General features: G+C 41.0%; 1 protein-coding gene across 4 annotated transcripts in view; it reads left to right on the forward strand.

Annotated features, from left to right (window-relative positions):
* ACSM1 (acyl-CoA synthetase medium chain family member 1) overlaps positions 1-18129 on the forward strand; it is a 57706-nt gene that overhangs the window by 6159 nt on the left and 33418 nt on the right. For all 4 annotated transcript variants that reach the window (XM_027612690.1, XM_027612693.1, XM_027612692.1 and 1 more), the window contains exon 3: positions 16221-16431. In XM_027612690.1, the coding sequence (XP_027468491.1) occupies positions 16221-16431 (211 nt within the window). The remainder of the gene's footprint in view (positions 1-16220; positions 16432-18129) is intronic.

The raw sequence follows: 18129 nt of genomic DNA on the forward strand, positions 1-18129 counted from the left end.
AAATAAAGTCAAATAGATATTAACCACAAAGCTGAAAAAACATCCACAAACAGGGGGCGGAGTAAGACGGCGGAGGAGTAGGAGACCTGGATTTCATCTGGTCTCAGGAATTCAGCTGGATAGGGATCAAACCATTCTGAACACCTACGAACTCAACAGGAGATCGAAGAAAAGAATAACAACAACTCTCTGAACAGAAAAGCGACCACTTTCTGGAAGGTAGGACGTGCAGAGAAGTGAATCCGAGGCGATATTCGGGAGGATAGATGGCGGGAGAGGGGGCCTCCATCGGCCACTTCTGGCAAGTGATAGAGCCGCGGAGCACAAAATCGGAAATTTTAGAAGTCGGGTCCACTGAGGGACGTCACTCCAGTGGCTAAGCTGGGGGTGGAACCCTCGTGGGACAGTGTGGTCTCAGGACCCTCGGGGTCACAGAAAGACCAGGGGTGCCTGAGTGCGGCAGAGCTCCCGGGGATCGGAGCGGGGAGGCTGGCTGCAGAGATGGAGCCGAGGCATGGGCTCTCACCTTGGGGTTGCCATAAACTGTGGTCGGCGACACAGTTGGGCCACTGCTCCTCCAGCAGGGACCCAACAAGCGGCAGATCAGGGAGACTCTCCTTCCTCCCCCGGGAGGAGCGGCGCGGGAGTGCACCGCAGGGATCTGCTGGGTTTGGAGACTCCACACGGGGTCGGGTGCCAGAGACAGAAATGCTCCGTCACAGGCTGGGTGAGCACGGAGTGCGGCCAGAGACCAGGGAGACGGGAGTGACTAACTGCTTTTCTCTGGGGAGCACTGAGGAGTGGGGCCCCAAGTTCTTGGCTCCTCCGGGGCGGAGAATCGGAGGCCGCCATTTTCACTGTCGTCCTCCCTCACTGTATGGAAAGCTTGCAGGGAACAAAAGCTCCCCAGAGCAAACCCGAGGAGATTGCTTAGCCCAGACCAGGAAAGGGTGGGGCAATTCCGCCTCCGGCAAAGACATTTGGGAACCACGGCAACAGGCCCCTCCCCCAGAAGATCAGCATGAACAGCCAGCCAAGACCAAGTTTACCGATCAATGAGAACAGGAGAACTCCAGCGCTAGGGGACTACTGCAAATAGAATTCATGGCTTTTTTACCATGATTCATTAGTCTTTCAAAGTTAATTTTTTTAACTTTTTTTTTGAATTTTTCTTTTTCCCTTTTTCAACCAAAATCTTATCAATCCTTTTTTTTTAAAAAAATTATTTTTCATTTTTGGAGTCATATTCTATCCCTTCATAGTAGTTACCCTTACTTTTGGCATATATATATAAGTTGTTCTCTCTTTAAAATTTTGAGATACAGTTTCTTCTAATGTATCAAAATATAACCTAAATCTCTACTGTAGGGCTTTGTTCTAGTCTCCTGCCTGATCACATTCTCTCCCCCCTTTTTTTCTTTCTTTCTTTCTTTTTCAAACATCTTCTTATCAATTCCTTTTTTATAATTTTTTATAATTTTAATCTTTACAGTCATATTCCATCCCTTCATCGTAACAACCCTTATTTTGTACATATTTAACTCTTTCTTTCTTGAAAATTTTAGGAGGCACTTTCTTCTAACAGACCAAAATACACCCAAAATCTAGTGTGTGGCACTGATCTATGCACCAGCCTGATCCTATTTGATCATATTCTGTTTTTTTTTGTTTTTTTTGTTCTGTTTTTGTTTGTTTTTATCTTTCTCTTTTTTTTCTCTTTCTTTTTTCTTTCTTTCCCTTTCTTTTGCCCTGGTTTCAGGTCCTTTCTGATTTGATTACAATATATTTTCTGGGGACGTTGTTAATCTGTTAGCATTTTGTTCTCTCATTCATCTATTCTCCTCTGGACAAAAATGACAAGATGAAAAAAATCACCTCAACAAAAAGAACAAGAGGTAGTACTGTCTGCCAGGGACTTACTCAATATGGACATTAGTGCGATGTTGGACCTAGAGTTCAGAATCATGACTTTAAAGATATTAGCTGGGCTTGAAAAAAGCATGGAAGTTATTAGAGAAACCCTCTCTGGAGAAATAAAAGAACTAAAATCTAACCGAGTCGAAATCAAAAAGGCTATTAATGAGGTGCAATAAAAAATGGGGGCTCTAACTGCTAGGATAAATGAAGCAGAAGAGAGAATCAGCAATATAGAAGATGAAGTGATGGAAAATAAAGCTGAGAAAAAGAGAGAGAAACAACTACAGGATCACGAGGGCAGAATTCGAGAGATAAGCGATACGATAAGACAAAACAACATTAGAATAATTGGGATCCCAGAAGAAGAAGAGAGAGAGAGAGGGGCAGAAGGTATATTGGAGCAAATTATAGCAGAGAACTTCCCTAATGTGGGGAAGGAAACAGGCATCAAAATCCAGGAGGCACAGAGAACCCCTCTCAAAATCAATAATAATAGGTCAATGCCCTGATATCTAATAGTAAAACTTACGAGTCTCAGAGAAAAAGAAAAAATCCTGAAAGCAGCTTGGGAGAAGAGATATGTAACCTATAATGGTAGAAACATTAGACTGGCAACAGACCTATCCACAGAGACCTGGCAGGCCAGAAAGGACTGGCATGATATAGTCAGAGCACTAAATGAGAAAAATATGTAGCCAAGAATACTATATCCAGCTAGGCTGTCATTGAAAATAGAAAGAGAGATAAAAAGCTTCCAGAACAAACAAAAACGAAAGGAATTTGCAAACACGAAACCAGCCCTCCAAGAAATATTGAAAGGGGTCTTCTAAGCAAAGAGAGAGCCTAAAAGCAGCATAGACCAGAAAGGAATACAGACAATATACAGTAACAGTCACCTTACAGGCAATACGATGGCACTAAATTCCTATCTTTCAATAGTTAACCTGAATGTAAATGGGCTAAATGCCCCAATCAAAAGACACAGGCTATCAGATTGGATTAAAAAACAAGACCCATCCATATACTGTCTGCAAGAGACTCATTTTAGACCCAAAACATCCCCAGATTGAAAGTGAGGGGGTGGAAAACCATTTACCATGCTAATGGACACCAAAAGAAAGCTGGGGTGGCAAGCCTTATATCAGAAAAACTAGATTTTAAAAGAAAGACTGTAATAAGAGATGAGGAAGGACACTATATCCTACTTAAAGGGTCTATCCAACAAGAAGATCTAACAATTAGAAATATCTATGCCACTAACATGGGAGCAGCCAATTATATAAGGCAATTAATAAGAAAAGCAAGGAAACACATTGACAACAATACAATAATAGTGGGGGACTTTAACACCCCCCTGACTGAAATGGACAGATCATCTAAGCAAAAGATCAACAAGGAAATAAAGACTTTAAATGACACACCGTACCTAATGGACTTCACAGACATATTCAGAACATTGCATCCCAAAGCAACGGAATACACATTCTTCTCTAGTGCCCATGGAACATTCTCCAGAATAGATCCCATCCTAGGTCACAAATCAGGTCTCAACGGGTACCAAAAGACTGGGATTATTCCCTGCATATTTTCAGACCACAATGCTTTGAAACTAGAACTCAATCACAAGAGGAAAACCGGAAAGAACTCAAATACATGGAGGCTAAAGAGCATCCTACTAAAGAATGAATGGGTCAACCAGGAAATTAAAGAAGAATTAAACAAATTCATGGAAACCAATGAAAATGAAAACACAACTGTTCAAAATCTTTGGGATGCAGCAAAGGCAGTCCTGAGGAAAGTATATAACCATACAAGCCTTTCTCAAGAAACAAGATATGTCTCAAATACACAACCTAACCCTACACCTAAAGGAGCTGGTGAAAGAACAGCAAATAAAGCCTAAACCCAGCAGGAGAAGAGAAATAATAAAGATCAGAGCAGAAATCAATGAACTAGAAACCAAAAGAACAGTAGAACAGATCAACGAAACTAGGAGCTGGTTCTTTGAAAGAACTAACAAGATTGATAAACCCCTGGCCAGACTTATCAAAAAGAAAAGGGAAATGACCCAAATCAACAAAATCATGAATGAAAGAGGGGAGATCACAACCAACACCAAAGAAATACAAACAATGATAAGAACATATTATGAGCAACTCTATGTCAGCAAGTTAGATAACCTGGAAGAAATGGATGCATTCCTAGAGATGTATCCACTACCAAAATTGAACCAGGAAGAAATAGAAAACCTGAACAGACCTATAACAGCTAAGGATATTGAAGCAGTCATCAAAAATCTCCCAAAAACAAAAGCCCAGGGCCAGATCGCTTCCGAGGGGAATTCTACCAAACATTTAAAGAAGAATTAATACCTATTCTCCTGAAACTGTTCCAAAAAGTAGAAATGGAAGGAAAACTTCCAAACTCGTTTTATGAGGCCACCATTACCTTGATCCCAAAACCAGACAAAGACCCCATCAAAAAGGAGAATTACAGACCAATGTCCTTGATGAACATGGATGCAAAAGTTCTCACCAAAATACTAGCCAATAGGATCCAACCGTACATTAAAAGGATTATTCACCATGACCAAGTGGGATTTATTCCTGGGCTGCAAAGTTGGTTCAACATCCTCAAATCAGTCAACATGATACAATATATTAACAAAAGAAAGAACAAGAATCATATGATCCTCTCAATAGATGCAGAAAAAGCATTTGACAAATTACAGCATCCTTTCTTGATCAAAACTCTTCAGAGTATAGGGATAGAGGGTACCTACCTCAATATAAAAAAGTCATCTATGAAAAACCTACAGCGAATATCATTCTCAATGGGGAAAGGCTGAGAGCTTTCCCCCTAAGGTCAGGAATGCGGCAGGGATGTCCACTCTCACCACTGCTATTCAACATAGTATTAGAAGTCCTAGCCACAGCAATCAGACAACAAAAAGAATTCAAAGGCATCCAAACCGGCAAAGAAGAAGTCAAACTCTCACTCTTTGCAGATGATATGATACTGTATGTGGAAAACCCAAAAGACTCCACCCCAAAACTACTAGAACTCATACAGGAGTTCAGTAAAGTGGCAGACTATAAAATCAATGCACAGAAATCAGTGGCATTCCTATACACCAACAACAAGACAGAAGAGAGACAAATGAAGGAATCAATCCCATTTACAATTGCACCCGAAACCATAAGATACCTAGGAAGAAATATAACCAAAGAGGCAAAGGATCTGTACTCAAAAACTATAAAATGCTAATGAAAGAAATTGAGAAAGACATAAAGAAATGGAAAAACGTTCCATGCTCATGGATTGGAAGAACAAACTTTGTGAAAATGTCAATGCTACCTAGAGCAATCTACACATTCAATGCAATCCCCATCAAACTACCATCCACTTTTTTCAAAGAAATGGAACAAAGAATCCTAAAATTTGAATGGGACCAGAAAAGACCCCAAATAGCCAGAGGAATGTTGAAAAAGAAAAGCAAAGCTGGCGGTATCACAATTCCAGACTTCCAGCTCTATTACAAAGCTGTCATCATCAAGACAGTATGGCACAAAAACAGACACATAGATCAATGGAACAGAATCGAGAGCCCAGAAATGGACCCTCAACTCTATGGTCAACTCATCTTTGACAAAGCAGGAAAGAATGTCCAGTGGCAAAAAGACAGTCTCTTCAACAAATGGTGTTGGGAAAATTGGACAACCACATGCAGAAGTTCGAGACTGGACCATTTTCTTACACTACACACAAAAACAGACTCCAAATGGTTGAAAGACCTAGATGTGAGACAGGAGTCCATCAGAAGCCTAAAGGAGAACACAGGCATCAACCTCTTCGACCTCGGCCGCAGCAACTTCTTCCTAGAAACATCACCAAAGGCAAGGGAAACAGCGGCAAAAATGAACTATTGGGATTTCATCAAGATAAAAATCTTTTGCACAGCAAAAGAAACCGTCCACAAAACCAAAAGACAACCGACAGAATGGGAGAAAATATTTACAAATGACATATCAGATAAGGGGCTAGTATCCAAAATCTACAACTTATCAAACTCAATACCCAAAGAACAAATAATCCAATCAAGAAATGGGCAGAAGACATAAACAGACATTTTTCCAAAGAAGACATCCAAATGGCCAACAGACACATGAAAAAGTGCTCACCATCGCTCGGCATCAGGGAAATCCAAATCAAAACCTCAATGAGATGCCACCTCACACCAGTCAGAATGGCTAAAATTAACAAGTCAGGAAATGACAGATGTTGGCGGGGATGTGGAGAAAGGGGAACCCTCCTACACTGTTGGTGGGAATGCAAGCTGGTGCAACCCCTCTGGAAAACAGTATGGAGGTTCCTCAAACAGTTGAAAATAGAGCTACCATACGATCCAGCAATTGCACTACTGGGTATTTACCCCAAAGATACAAATGTAGGGATCCGAAGGGGTACGTGCACCCCAATGTTTATAGCAGCAATGTCCACAATAGCCAAACTGTGGAAAGAGTCAAGATGTCCATCAACAGATGAATGGGTAAAGAAGAGGTGTTATATATATACACAATGGATTATTATGCAGCCATCAAAAGGAATGAGATCTTGCTATTTGTAACTAAGTGGATGGAACTGGAGGGTGTTATGCTGAGCGAAATAAGTCAATCAGAGAAAGACATGTATCATATGTCCTCACTGATATGAGGAATTTTTTTTTAATTTTTTATTGTTATGTTAATCACCATATATTATATCATTTGTTTTGGTGTAGTGTTCCATGATTCATTGTTTGTTCATAACACCCAGTGCTCCATGCAGAATGTGCCCTCTTTAATACCCATCACCAGGCTAACCCATCCCTCTACCCTCCTCCCCTCTAGAAACCTCAGTTTGTTTTTCAGAGTCCAACATCTCTCATGGTTCGTCTCCCCCTCTGACTTACTCCCCTTCATTCTTCCTCTCCTGCTATCTTCTTCTTTTTCTTTTTTCTTAAAATATGTTGCGTTATTTGTTTCAGAAGTACAGATCTGTGATTCAACAGTCTTACACAATTCACAGCCCTCACCGTAGCACATACCCTCCCCAATGTCTATCACCCAGCCACCCCATCCCTCCCACCCCCGACCACTCCAGCAACGATATGAGGAATTCTTAATCTCAGGAAACAAACTGAGGTTTGCTGGAGTGGTGGGGGTGGGAGGGATGGGGTGGCTGGGTGATAGACATTGGGGAAGGTATGTGCTCTGGTGAGCGCTGTGAATTCTGCAAGACTGTTGAATCACAGATCTGTACTTCTGAAACAAATAATGCAACATATGTTAAGAAAGAAGAAAAAGAAGATAGCAGGAGGGGAAGAATGAAGGGGAGTAAGTCGGAGGAGGAGATGAACCATGAGAGACGATGGACTCTGAAAAACAAACTGAGGGTTCTAGAGGGGAGTGGGGTGGGGGGATGGGTTAGCCTGGTGATGGGTATTAAAGAGGGGACGTTCTGCGTGGAGCACTGGGTGTTATGCACAAACAATGAATCATGGAACACTACATCAAAAACTAATGATGTAATGTATGGTGATTAACATAACAATAAAAAATTAAAATAAAAAAAGAAGATGTGGTATATATACAGAATGGAATATTATAAAATTACCTGTGCTCGAGTTCACTGATTCTTTCTTCTGTCTGACTGAGTCTGTTGTTGAATCCATCTGGTAAAATTTTCAATTCAGTTACTGTATTTTTCAAATCCCGAATTTCTGTTTGGTTCTTATTTTGTTCATATATTGTTTTTCTGATTTGCTTTAGTTCTTTGTCATTTTCCTTTAGCTCTTTCAGCATGTTTAAGACAATCATTTTAAAGTCTCTGTCTAATAACTGAAACTTGTGTCTCTTTAGGGTTAGTTTCTGGAGATTTGTTTTATTCCTTCAAATGGGCAACATGGCCTTGTGATCTGTTGTTGAAAATTGGATATTTGAAAAAAGCAGCCAGTCTCTGTCTTTGCAGCTGGCTCTTTGCAGAGAAAGGCCTTCAGTAATCTAACCATATGAAAACTTAAAGTCTCGGGCATGTGTCTTTCCTAGGCCTATGTATGTGCTTTTTTCTCAATTTTACCAAATACATTGTTACTTTTTCATGTTTTAATTTCCTTAAAAGTCTCATACGTGCTTCTTCTTGGGGCCCTAGATGTTATATTGCCTTCCTCTGTCTGTAGTCTGCCCTGTCCCCCCCCTTCTCCGAGGTGGCCACGGTCTACAATTTCCACTCATTGTGGCATCTGCCACTGCTTTCAGACACCTCCAACTGATATTCAAACAAGGTCACCATTCCTATCTGAGCTCCTAAGTCAGATGAGGCAGAAACCATTCCTGACAAGCCAGAACGTTGAAACAAATTCCAGTCTTTTCTTCTGTCCCACGGGAGGGGCTGGGAATCAGGATGCTTCTCCTGATCATACTTCACAACACCAGAGAGGGGATGGGGCAAAGCTAAACAAAAACAACATAAAATTTCTTACCAGTTTGAATATGAATTTTTATCATTTGGACATTTGTTGGTTGCCATAGATCCTTGACTATTTCTAGAGTTCCTACAAAGCTATTTTAGTCTGTTGATTACTTGATGTTTCTGTGAGGGAACAAGGGTTACCTGGGAGCTTCCAGGTCTGTCTCTTGCTTACTTCACCTCTAGAGGTAACTTAATTTTAAAAAAAAACTCCCCCAAATATTCAGGAATTAGATTAGTCTCTTGTTCTGTTGTCATAATAATGATAGTAATTTTATTGAGCACCTACTATGTGCCAGGCACTGTCATATACACTTTACCTCTTTAAATAACTATTTTAAACTTTACTACCTTCTAGGTAGTGTTGTACCCATTTCATAGATGAGAAAACTGAGGCACAAAGGAGAACCTACTGTCCATATGGACCTAAGACAGAGACATGGGGGAATGAAATTTTAAGGCTTTAATAGGTGACATGAAAGCTATTCATGTTTTTTTTTAAATTTTTTTATTGTTATGTTAATCACCATATATTACATCATTAGTTTTTCGTGCAGTGTTCCATGATTCATTGTTTGTTCATAACACCCAGTGCTCCATGCAGAACGTGCCCTCCTCAATACCCCTCACCAGGCTAACCCATCCCCCTCCCCCCCTCCCCTCTAGAACCCTCAGTTTGTTTTTCAGAGTCCATCATCTCTCATGGTTCGTCTCCCCCTCTGACATACTCCTCTTTTCTTCCTCTCCTGTTATCTTCTTCTTTTTCTTTTTTCTTAAAATATGTTGCGTTATTTGTTTCAGAAGTACAGAACTGTGATTCAACAGTCTTGCACAATTCACAGCGCTCACCGTAGCACATACCCTCCCCAATGTCTATCACCCAGCCACCCCATCCTCCCACCCCCAACCACTCCAGTAACACTCAGTTTCTTTCCTGAGATTAAGAATTCCTCATATCAGTGAGGTCATGTGATACATGTCTTTCTCTGATTGACTTATTTCACTCAGCATAACACCCTCCAGTTCCATCCACGTCGTTGCAAATGGCAAGATCTCATTCCTTTTGATGGCTGCATAATATTCCATTGTGTATATATACCACCTCTTCTTTATCCATTCATCTGTCGATGGGCATCTTGGCTCTTTCCACAGTTTGGCTATGGTGGACATTGCTGCTATAAACATTGGGGTACACGTACCCCTTCGGGTCCCTACATTTGTATCTTTGGGGTAAATACCCAGTAGTGCAATTGCTGGATCGAACGGTAGCTCTACTTTCCACTGTTTGAGGAACCTCCATACTGTTTTCCAGAGGGGTTGCACCAGCTTGCATTCCCACCAACAGTGTAGGAGGGTTCCCCTTTCTCCACATCCCCGCCAACATCTGTCGTTCCCTGACTTGTTAATTTTAGCCATTCTGACGGGTGTGAGGTGGTATCTCATTGAGGTTTTGATTTGGATTTCCCTGATGCCGAGCGATGCTGAGCACTTTTTCATGTGCCTGTTGGCCATTTGGATGTCTTCTTTGGAGAAATGTCTGTTCATGTCTTCTGCCCATTTCTTGATTGGATTATTTGTTCTTTGGGTGTTGAGTTTGATAAGTTCTTTATAGATTTTGGATACTAGCCCTTTATCTGATATGTCATTTGCAAATATTTTCTCCCATTCTGTCGGTTGTCTTTTGGTTTTGTGGACTGTTTCTTTTGCTGTGCAAAAGCTTTTTATCTTGATGAAATCCCAATAGTTCATTTTTGCCCTGGCTTCCCGTGCCTTTGGCGATGTTTCTAGGAAGAAGTTGCTGCGGCTAAGGTCGAAAAGGTTGCTACCTGTGTTCTCCTTTAGGATTTGGATGGACTCCTGTCTCACGTTTAGGTCTTTCAACCATTTGGAGTCTATTTTTGTGTGTGGTGTAAGGAAATGGTCCAGTTTCATTCTTCTGCATGTGGCTGTCCAATTTTCCCAACACCATTTGTTGAAGAGACTGTCTCTTTGCCATTGGACATTCTTTCCTGCTTTGTCAAAGATAAGTTGACCATAGAGTTGAGGGTCCATTTCTGGGCTCTCGATTCTGTTCCATTGATCTATGTGTCTGTTTTTGTGCCAGTACCATACTGTCTTGATGATGACAGCTTTGTAATAGAGCTGGAAGTCTGGAATTGTGATGCCGCCAGCTTTGCTTTTCTTTTTCAGTATTCCTCTGGCTATTCTGGGTCTCTTCTGGTTCCATACAAATTTTAGGATTCTTTGTTCCATTTCTTCGAAAAAAGTGGATGGTATTTTGATGGGGATTGCATTGAATGTGTAGATTGCTCTAGGTAGCATTGACATCTTCACAATGTTGATTCTCCCAATCCATGAGCATGGAACGTTTTTCCATTTCTTTGTGTCTTCTTCAATTTCTTTCCTGAGTATTTTATAGTTTTCTGAGTACAGATCCTTTGCCTCTTTGGTTAGATTTATTCCTAGGTATCTAATGGTTTTGGGTGCAATTGTAAATGGGATCGACTCCTTGATTTGTCTCTCTTCTGCCTTGTTGTTGGTGTGTAGGAATGCCACTGATTTCTGTGCATTGATTTTATATCCTGCTACTTTACTGAATTCCTGTATGAGTTCTAGTAGTTTTGGGGTGGAGTCTTTTGGGTTTTCCACATACAGTATCATATCATCTGCAAAGAGTGAGAGTTTGACTTCCTCTTTGCCGATTTGGATGCCTTTGATTTCTTTTTGTTGTCTAATTGCTGTGGCTAGGAATTCTAATACAATGTTGAATAGCAGTGGTGAGAGTGGACATCCCTGCCGCGTTCCTGACCTTAGGGGAAAAGCTCTCATCCTTTCCCCATTGAGAATGATATTCGCTGTAGGTTTTTCATAGATAGCTTTTATGATATTGAGGTATGTACCCTCTATCCCTATACTCTGAAGAGTTTTCATCAAGAAAGGATGCTGTACTTTGTCAAATGCTTTTTCTGCATCTATTGAGAGGATCATATGATTCTTGTTCTTTCTTTTGTTAATGTATTCTATCACGTTGATTGATTTGCGGATGTTGAACCAGCCTTGCAGCCCAGGGATAAATCCCACTTGGTCATGGTGAATAATCCTTTTAATGTACTGTTGGATCCTATTGGTTAGTATTTTGGTGAGAATTTTTGCATCCATGTTCATCAAGGATATTGGTCTGTAATTCTCTTTTTTGATGGGGTCTTTGTCTGGTTTTGGGATCAAGGTAATGCTGGCCTCATAAAATGAGTTTGGAAGTTTCCCTTCCATTTCTATTTTTTGGAACAGTTTCAGGAGAATAGGTATTAATTCTTCTTGAAATGTCTGATAGAATTCCCCTGGGAAGCCATCTGGCCCTGGGCTTTTGTTTCTTGGGAGATTTTTGATGACTGCTTCAATTTCCTTCGTGGTTATAGGTCTGTTCAGGTTTTCTATTTCTTCCTGGTTCAATTTTGGTAGTGGATACATCTCTAGGAATGCACCCATTTCTTCCAGGTTATCTAATTTGCTGGCATAGAGTTACTCATAATATGTTCTTATCATTGTTTGTATTTCTTTGGTGTTGGTTGTGATCTCTCCTCTTTCATTCATGATTTTGTTGATTTGGGTCATTTCTCTTTTCTTTTTGATCAGTCTGGCCAGGGGTTTATCAATCTTGTTAATTCTTTCAAAGAACCAGCTCCTAGTTTCGTTGATCTGTTCTACTGTTCTTTTGGTTTCTAGTTCATTGATTTCTGCTCTGATCTTTATGATTTCTCTTCTCCTGCTGGGTTTAGGCTTTATTTGGTGTTCTTTCTCCAGCTCCTTTAGGTGTAGGGTTAGGTTGTGTATTTGAGACCTTTCTTGTTTCTTGAGAAAGACTTGTATTGCTATCTACTTTCCTCTCAGGACTGCCTTTGCTGTATCCCAAAGATTTTGAACAGTTGTGTTTTCATTTTCATTGGTTTCCATGAATTTTTTTAATTCTTCTTTAATTTCTTGGTTGACTCATTCATTCTTTAGTAGGATGCTCTTTAGCCTCCATGTATTTGAGTTCTTTCCGACTTTCCTCTTGTGGTTGAGTTCTAGTTTCAAAGCATTGTGGTCTGAAAATATGCAGGGAATGATCCCAATCTTTTGGTACCGGTTGAGACCTGATTTGTGACCTAGGATGTGATCAATTCTGGAGAATGTTCCATGGGCACTAGAGAAGAATTTGTATTCCTTTGCTTTGGGAGGGAATGTTCTGAATATGTCTGTGAAGTCCATTTGGTCCAGTGTGTCATTTAAAGTCTTTATTTCCTTGTTGATCTTTTGCTTAGATGATCTGTCCATTTCAGTCAGGGGGGTGTTAAAGTCCCCCACTATTATTGTATTGTTGTCAATGTGTTTCTTTGCTTTTGTTATTAATTGCCTTATATAATTGGCTGCTCCCATGTTCGGGGCATAGATATTTACAATTGTTAGATCTTCTTGTTGGATAGACCCTTTAAGTAGGATATAGTGTCCTTCCTCATCTCTTATTACAGTCTTTGTTTTAAAATCTAGTTTGTCTGATATAAGGATTGCCACCCCAGCTTTCTTTTGGTGTCCATTAGCATGGTAAATGGTTTTCCACCCCCTCACTTTCAATCTGGGGGTGTCTTTGGGTCTAAAATGAGTCTCTTGCAGACAGCATATGGATGGGTCTTCTTTTTTAATCCAATCTGATAGCCTGTGTCTTTTGATTGGGGCATTTAGCCCATTTACATTCAGGGTAACTATTGAAAGGTATGAATTTAGTGCCATTGTATTACCTGTAAGGTGACTGTTAACTGTCTGTTGTCTGTGTTCGTTTCTGCTCTTTGCTGCTTTTAGGTTCTCTCTTTGCTTAGAGGACCCCTCTCAATATTTCTTGGAGGGCTGGTTTCGTGTTTGCAAATTCCTTTAGTTTTTGTTTGTTCTGGAAGCTTTTTATCTCTCCTTCTATTTTCAATGATAGCCTAGCTGGATATAGTATTCTTGGCTGCATATTTTTCTCGTTTAGTGCTCTGAAGATATCTTGCCAGTCCTTTCTGGCCTGCCAGGTCTCTGTGGATAGGTCTGTTGCCAATCTAATGTTTCTACCATTGTAGGTTACATATCTCTTCTCCCGAGCTGCTTTCAGGATTTTCTCTTTGTCTCTGAGACTCGTAAGTTTTACTATTAGATGTCGGGGTGTTGACCTATTTTTATTGATTTTGAGAGGGGTTCTCTGTGCCTCCTGGATTTTAATGCCTGTTTCCTTCCTCACATTAGGGAAGTTCTCTGCTATAATTTGCTCCAATATACCTTCTACCCCTCTCTCTCTCTCTTCTTCTTCTGGGATCCCAATTATTCTAATGTTTCGTCTTATCATATCACTTATCTCTCGAATTCTGCCCTCGTGATCCTGTAGTTGTTTCTCTCTCTTTTTCTCAGCCTCTTTATTTTCCATCATCTGGTCTTCTATATCGCTGATTCTCTCTTCTGCCCCATTTATCCTAGCATTTAGTGCCCCCATTTTTGATTGCACCTCATCAATAGCCTTTTTGATTTCGATTTGGTTAGATTTTAGTTCTTTTATTTCTCCAAAAAGTGTTTCTCTAATAACTTCCACGCTTTTTTCAAGCCCAGCTAGTATCTTTAAAGTCATGATTCTGAACTCTAGGTCCGACATCGTACTAATGTCCGTATTGAGTAGGTCCCTGGCTGACGGTACTACCTCTTGTTCTTTTTGCTGAGGTGATTTCTTTCGTCTTGTCATTTTGTCCAGAGGAGAATAGATGAATGAGAGAACAAAATGCTAACACGTTTACAACGTCCCCAGCAAATATACTGTATACAAATCAGAAAAGACCTGAAACAAGGGAAAAAGAAAGGGAAAGAAAGAAAAAAGAAAGAGAAAAAGAAAAAAAAAGATAAAAACAAAAACAAAACAATACAAAAAAGGCAGAATATGATCAAATATGATCAGGCTAGTGCATAGATCAGTGCCACACACTAGATTTTGGGCGTATTTTGGTCTGTTAGAAAAAAGTGCCTCCTAAAATTTTAAAGGAAGAAAGACATATATGTACAAAATAAGGGTTGAAAGAATGAAGGGATAGAAGATGAGTGTAAAGATGAAAATTATAAAAGATTTTATAAAAGGACTTGGTAAGATAAGTTGTTTGAAAAAAGAAAGAAGATTTAAGAAAAAAAAAAAAGGAAAAAGGGAGAGAATGTGATCAGGCAGGAGACTAGAACCAAGCCATACACTAGTGACTTAGGGTATATTTTGATGTGTTAGAAGAAACTGTACCTCAAAATTTTAAAGAGAGAACAACTTATATATATATGCCAAAAATAAGGGTAACTACTATGAAGGGATAAAATATGACTCTAAAAATGAAAAATAAAAAATGTTTTTTTTTTTTTTTAAAAAAGGGATTTATAAGATGTTGGTTGAAAAAGGGAAAAAGAAAAATTAAAAAAAAGTCAAGAAAAATTAACTTTGATGAAATAATGAATCATGGTAAAAAAAAAAAAAAAAAAAGCCATGAATCTATGTGCAGTATTCCCCTAGCGCTGGAGTTCTCCTATTCTCCTTGATCGATCAACTTGGTCTTGGCTTGCTGGCTGTTTGTGTTGATCTTCTGGGGGAGGGGCCTGTTGCTGTGGTTTCCAAATGTCTTTGCCGGGGGCGGAATTGCCCTGCCCTTGTCGGCCCAGGCTAAGGAAGCTGCTCCGGTTTGCTCTCAGGAGCTTTTGTTCCCTGCAAGCTCTCGGTACAGCTTTGGAGGACCAGGGCAGAAATGGTGGCCTCCCAATCTCCACTCGGAGGAGCTGAGAACTCGGGGCCCCGCTCCTCAGTGTGCCCCCAGAGAAAAGCAGTCACTTCCGTGTCCCCGGTCTCCGGCCGCACTCCGTGCTCACCCGGCCTGTGATCGAGCGTTGCTATCTCTGGCACCCGACCCCGCGCGGAGTCTCCAAACCCAGCAGATCCCTGCAGTGCGTTCCCGCACCCCTCCTCCCCGGGAAGCAAGGGGAGTCTCCCCGGATCTGCTGCTGGTTGGGTCCCTGCTGGGGAAGCCGTGCCCCGACTGGGCCGCAGATCACAGTTTATGACAACCCTGAGCTGAGAGCCCGCGACTCTGCTCCGTCTCTGCAGCCGGCTTCCCTGCTCTGATACCTGGGAGCTCTGGCGCACTCAGGCACCCCCGGTCTCTCTGTGACCCCAAGGGTCCTGAGACCACACTGCCCCAGGAGGATTCCACCCCCCGCTTAGCCACTGCAGCGACGTCCCTCCACCGAGCCAACTTCTAAAGGGTCCGATTTTGTGCTCTGCGGCTCTATCACTTGCCAGAAGCGGCCGGCGGAGGCCCCTCCCCCACCGTCTATCCTCCCGAATATCGCCTCGGATTCACTTCTCCGCACGCCCTACCTTCCAGTAAGTGGTCGCTTCTCTGTTCAGAGAGTTGTTGCTACTCTCCTGTTCGATCTCCTGTTGAGTTCGTAGGTGTTCAGAATGGTTTGATCCCTATTCAGCTGAATCCCTGAGACCAGACGAAATCTAGGTCTCCTACTCCTCCGCCATCTTGCTCCGCCTCCGCTATTCATGGTTTTATGTGACTCAAGAGGAGGTGGTGACAGTAGACCAGAAGTTGGCTGGATCACAACCTATCCCCAACTTTTCTTGTTTCTATAAATGCTTTAAAATGGGATCTCAGTCCTTGAGCTACATTTTCACTGGAATGTGTCTTTGGTAGTAGATTGGCCAAATAAGTGACCTTTTCCTTTAAAGTAGGAAGTAACACATGGTGTATGATCTTGAACAGGAGGGCAAGAGAGGTCCAAACCCAGCCCTGTGGTGGGTGAATGACCAAGGGGATGAACTGAAGTGGAGTTTCAGAGAGTTGACAGACCTATCCCGCCGTGCAGCCAATGTCTTCACCCAGATCTGTGGCCTGCAGCAGGGAGACCGTCTAGCCTTGATTCTGCCTCGAGTGCCTGAGTGGTGGCTGGTGACCATAGGCTGCATCCGAGCAGGTCAGTGACTGAAAGAGACCCCAACAGACTTTAGGTCTGGCCCAGAGCCAATTGGTCCTGAAATATTAATATTCCCCTATCTTTTTTCATATTCTGCACAGTCTTTGTCTTTCTTAGACTCCCTCAAATATTCTTTTACTCCTTCTCACTCACTCTCTCTTTCATACTTACACACCCTCAAACACAGTGTCATAACTAAATCATCCACACACACACTTTCTCCTGCATAGTCTTATTCTTTTTTTCAAAGATCCATCAGGTAATGAGCACTGGGTGTTATATAAGACTGATGAATCACTGAACTCTTCCTCTGAAACTAATAATACACTATATGTTAATTAATTGAATTTAAATTTAAAAAAATAAAGAAAAAAAAGATCCATCCATTGTTAACATTTTGCACTCCTCCCACACTGAGTCATTTAAGTATCAGTTGCAGACATTGTGACATCCATAAACACCAGATAAACACCCATAAACACTGGAGTATGCATCTGCTATGATCCAAGATATTCTCCTCATCTAACCACAACAGAGTTGTCACACAAGACATCTAACACTGATACATCCATTGACAAAATTCTTTAATTTTTTTTGTTTGAATCCAAAATCCAATAGAGGATCATGCATTGCATTAAATTTCACGTCTCCTCAATCTCCTTCAATCTGGACTTTTCTGTATGACCACATTTTGGAAATGTCTAAGCCAGTTGTTTTGCAGAAGATCCCACAAAATTTGTGTTTCTGACTCTTTCCTCGGGATTACATTCAGTTAAACATTTTTAGTAGGAGTACTAAAAGGACAGTTTGCCTATCTCAGTGCTTTACATCGGGGGATACATCAGGTTGGTTTGTCCTATCATCAGTGATATTTACAAACACCTTTGCAAGGTACCTTTCCCTTTAGAGTTAGTAAGTAATACTTATGCGACTGTGTGAGTATCCTGTTCTCTGATTGTCTTTCACCCTATGACTTGAGAATCCATTAATGATTCTTGATTGAATTGAATAATATTATGGTCGTTTTATATGATAATTTTCTACATATTATTCTTTCTACATTTATTAGTTAGCATTCTGTGGCTATTTCCCTTTCCTGTTTAATTGCCTATCTTTTTATATAATATAGAATTGGTGTGGGACTCATGGATTCTCTTTTGATTCGCTTTATAATGCATGTTCATATAATCTCTCACCAATAAAATACTAGATTAATCCATCAAGTTCATGTGGAATGAAGAATTAACAGCAATGGCAGAGAGAGTATAGAGAAGCCATGTCATCTGTAGAGCTAAGAGATGGCCCATGGGAAATACAGACATGAGCTTAGCCCTCTGGTATAGGCAGATTTAAAGAGGGATAGAAGCAAAGGAAGAGAATTTAAAGAATGGGCAGAAGGCAGGAGTCAGGAGAAGCCTGTGTGAAGAACAGCCATATTGAAATAGTGAATAGATTTGCAGGAGAGAAAGGTGGAGGGTGGGGAGTGCCTTCAGTGTTGGGGAGAGTATGGTGTTTTCCTGGAGAGAGGGTACAGGTGCTGGTGAAGAGAAGAAAAGCAGAGTGGGAAAAGTCGGTGTTCTATGGAACCTGAACAGGTAATAATATGGAAGTTGGGTAGTAGGAAGACTCAGGACAAGGCACCTGGTGGAGAGATTAGAACCCAACAGGGGCACATGAAGACTTGAACTAATTGTTGGT

The sequence above is a fragment of the Zalophus californianus genome, chromosome 10 (assembly GCF_009762305.2).
Source record: "Zalophus californianus isolate mZalCal1 chromosome 10, mZalCal1.pri.v2, whole genome shotgun sequence".
NCBI classification, from domain to species: Eukaryota; Metazoa; Chordata; class Mammalia; order Carnivora; family Otariidae; genus Zalophus; species Zalophus californianus.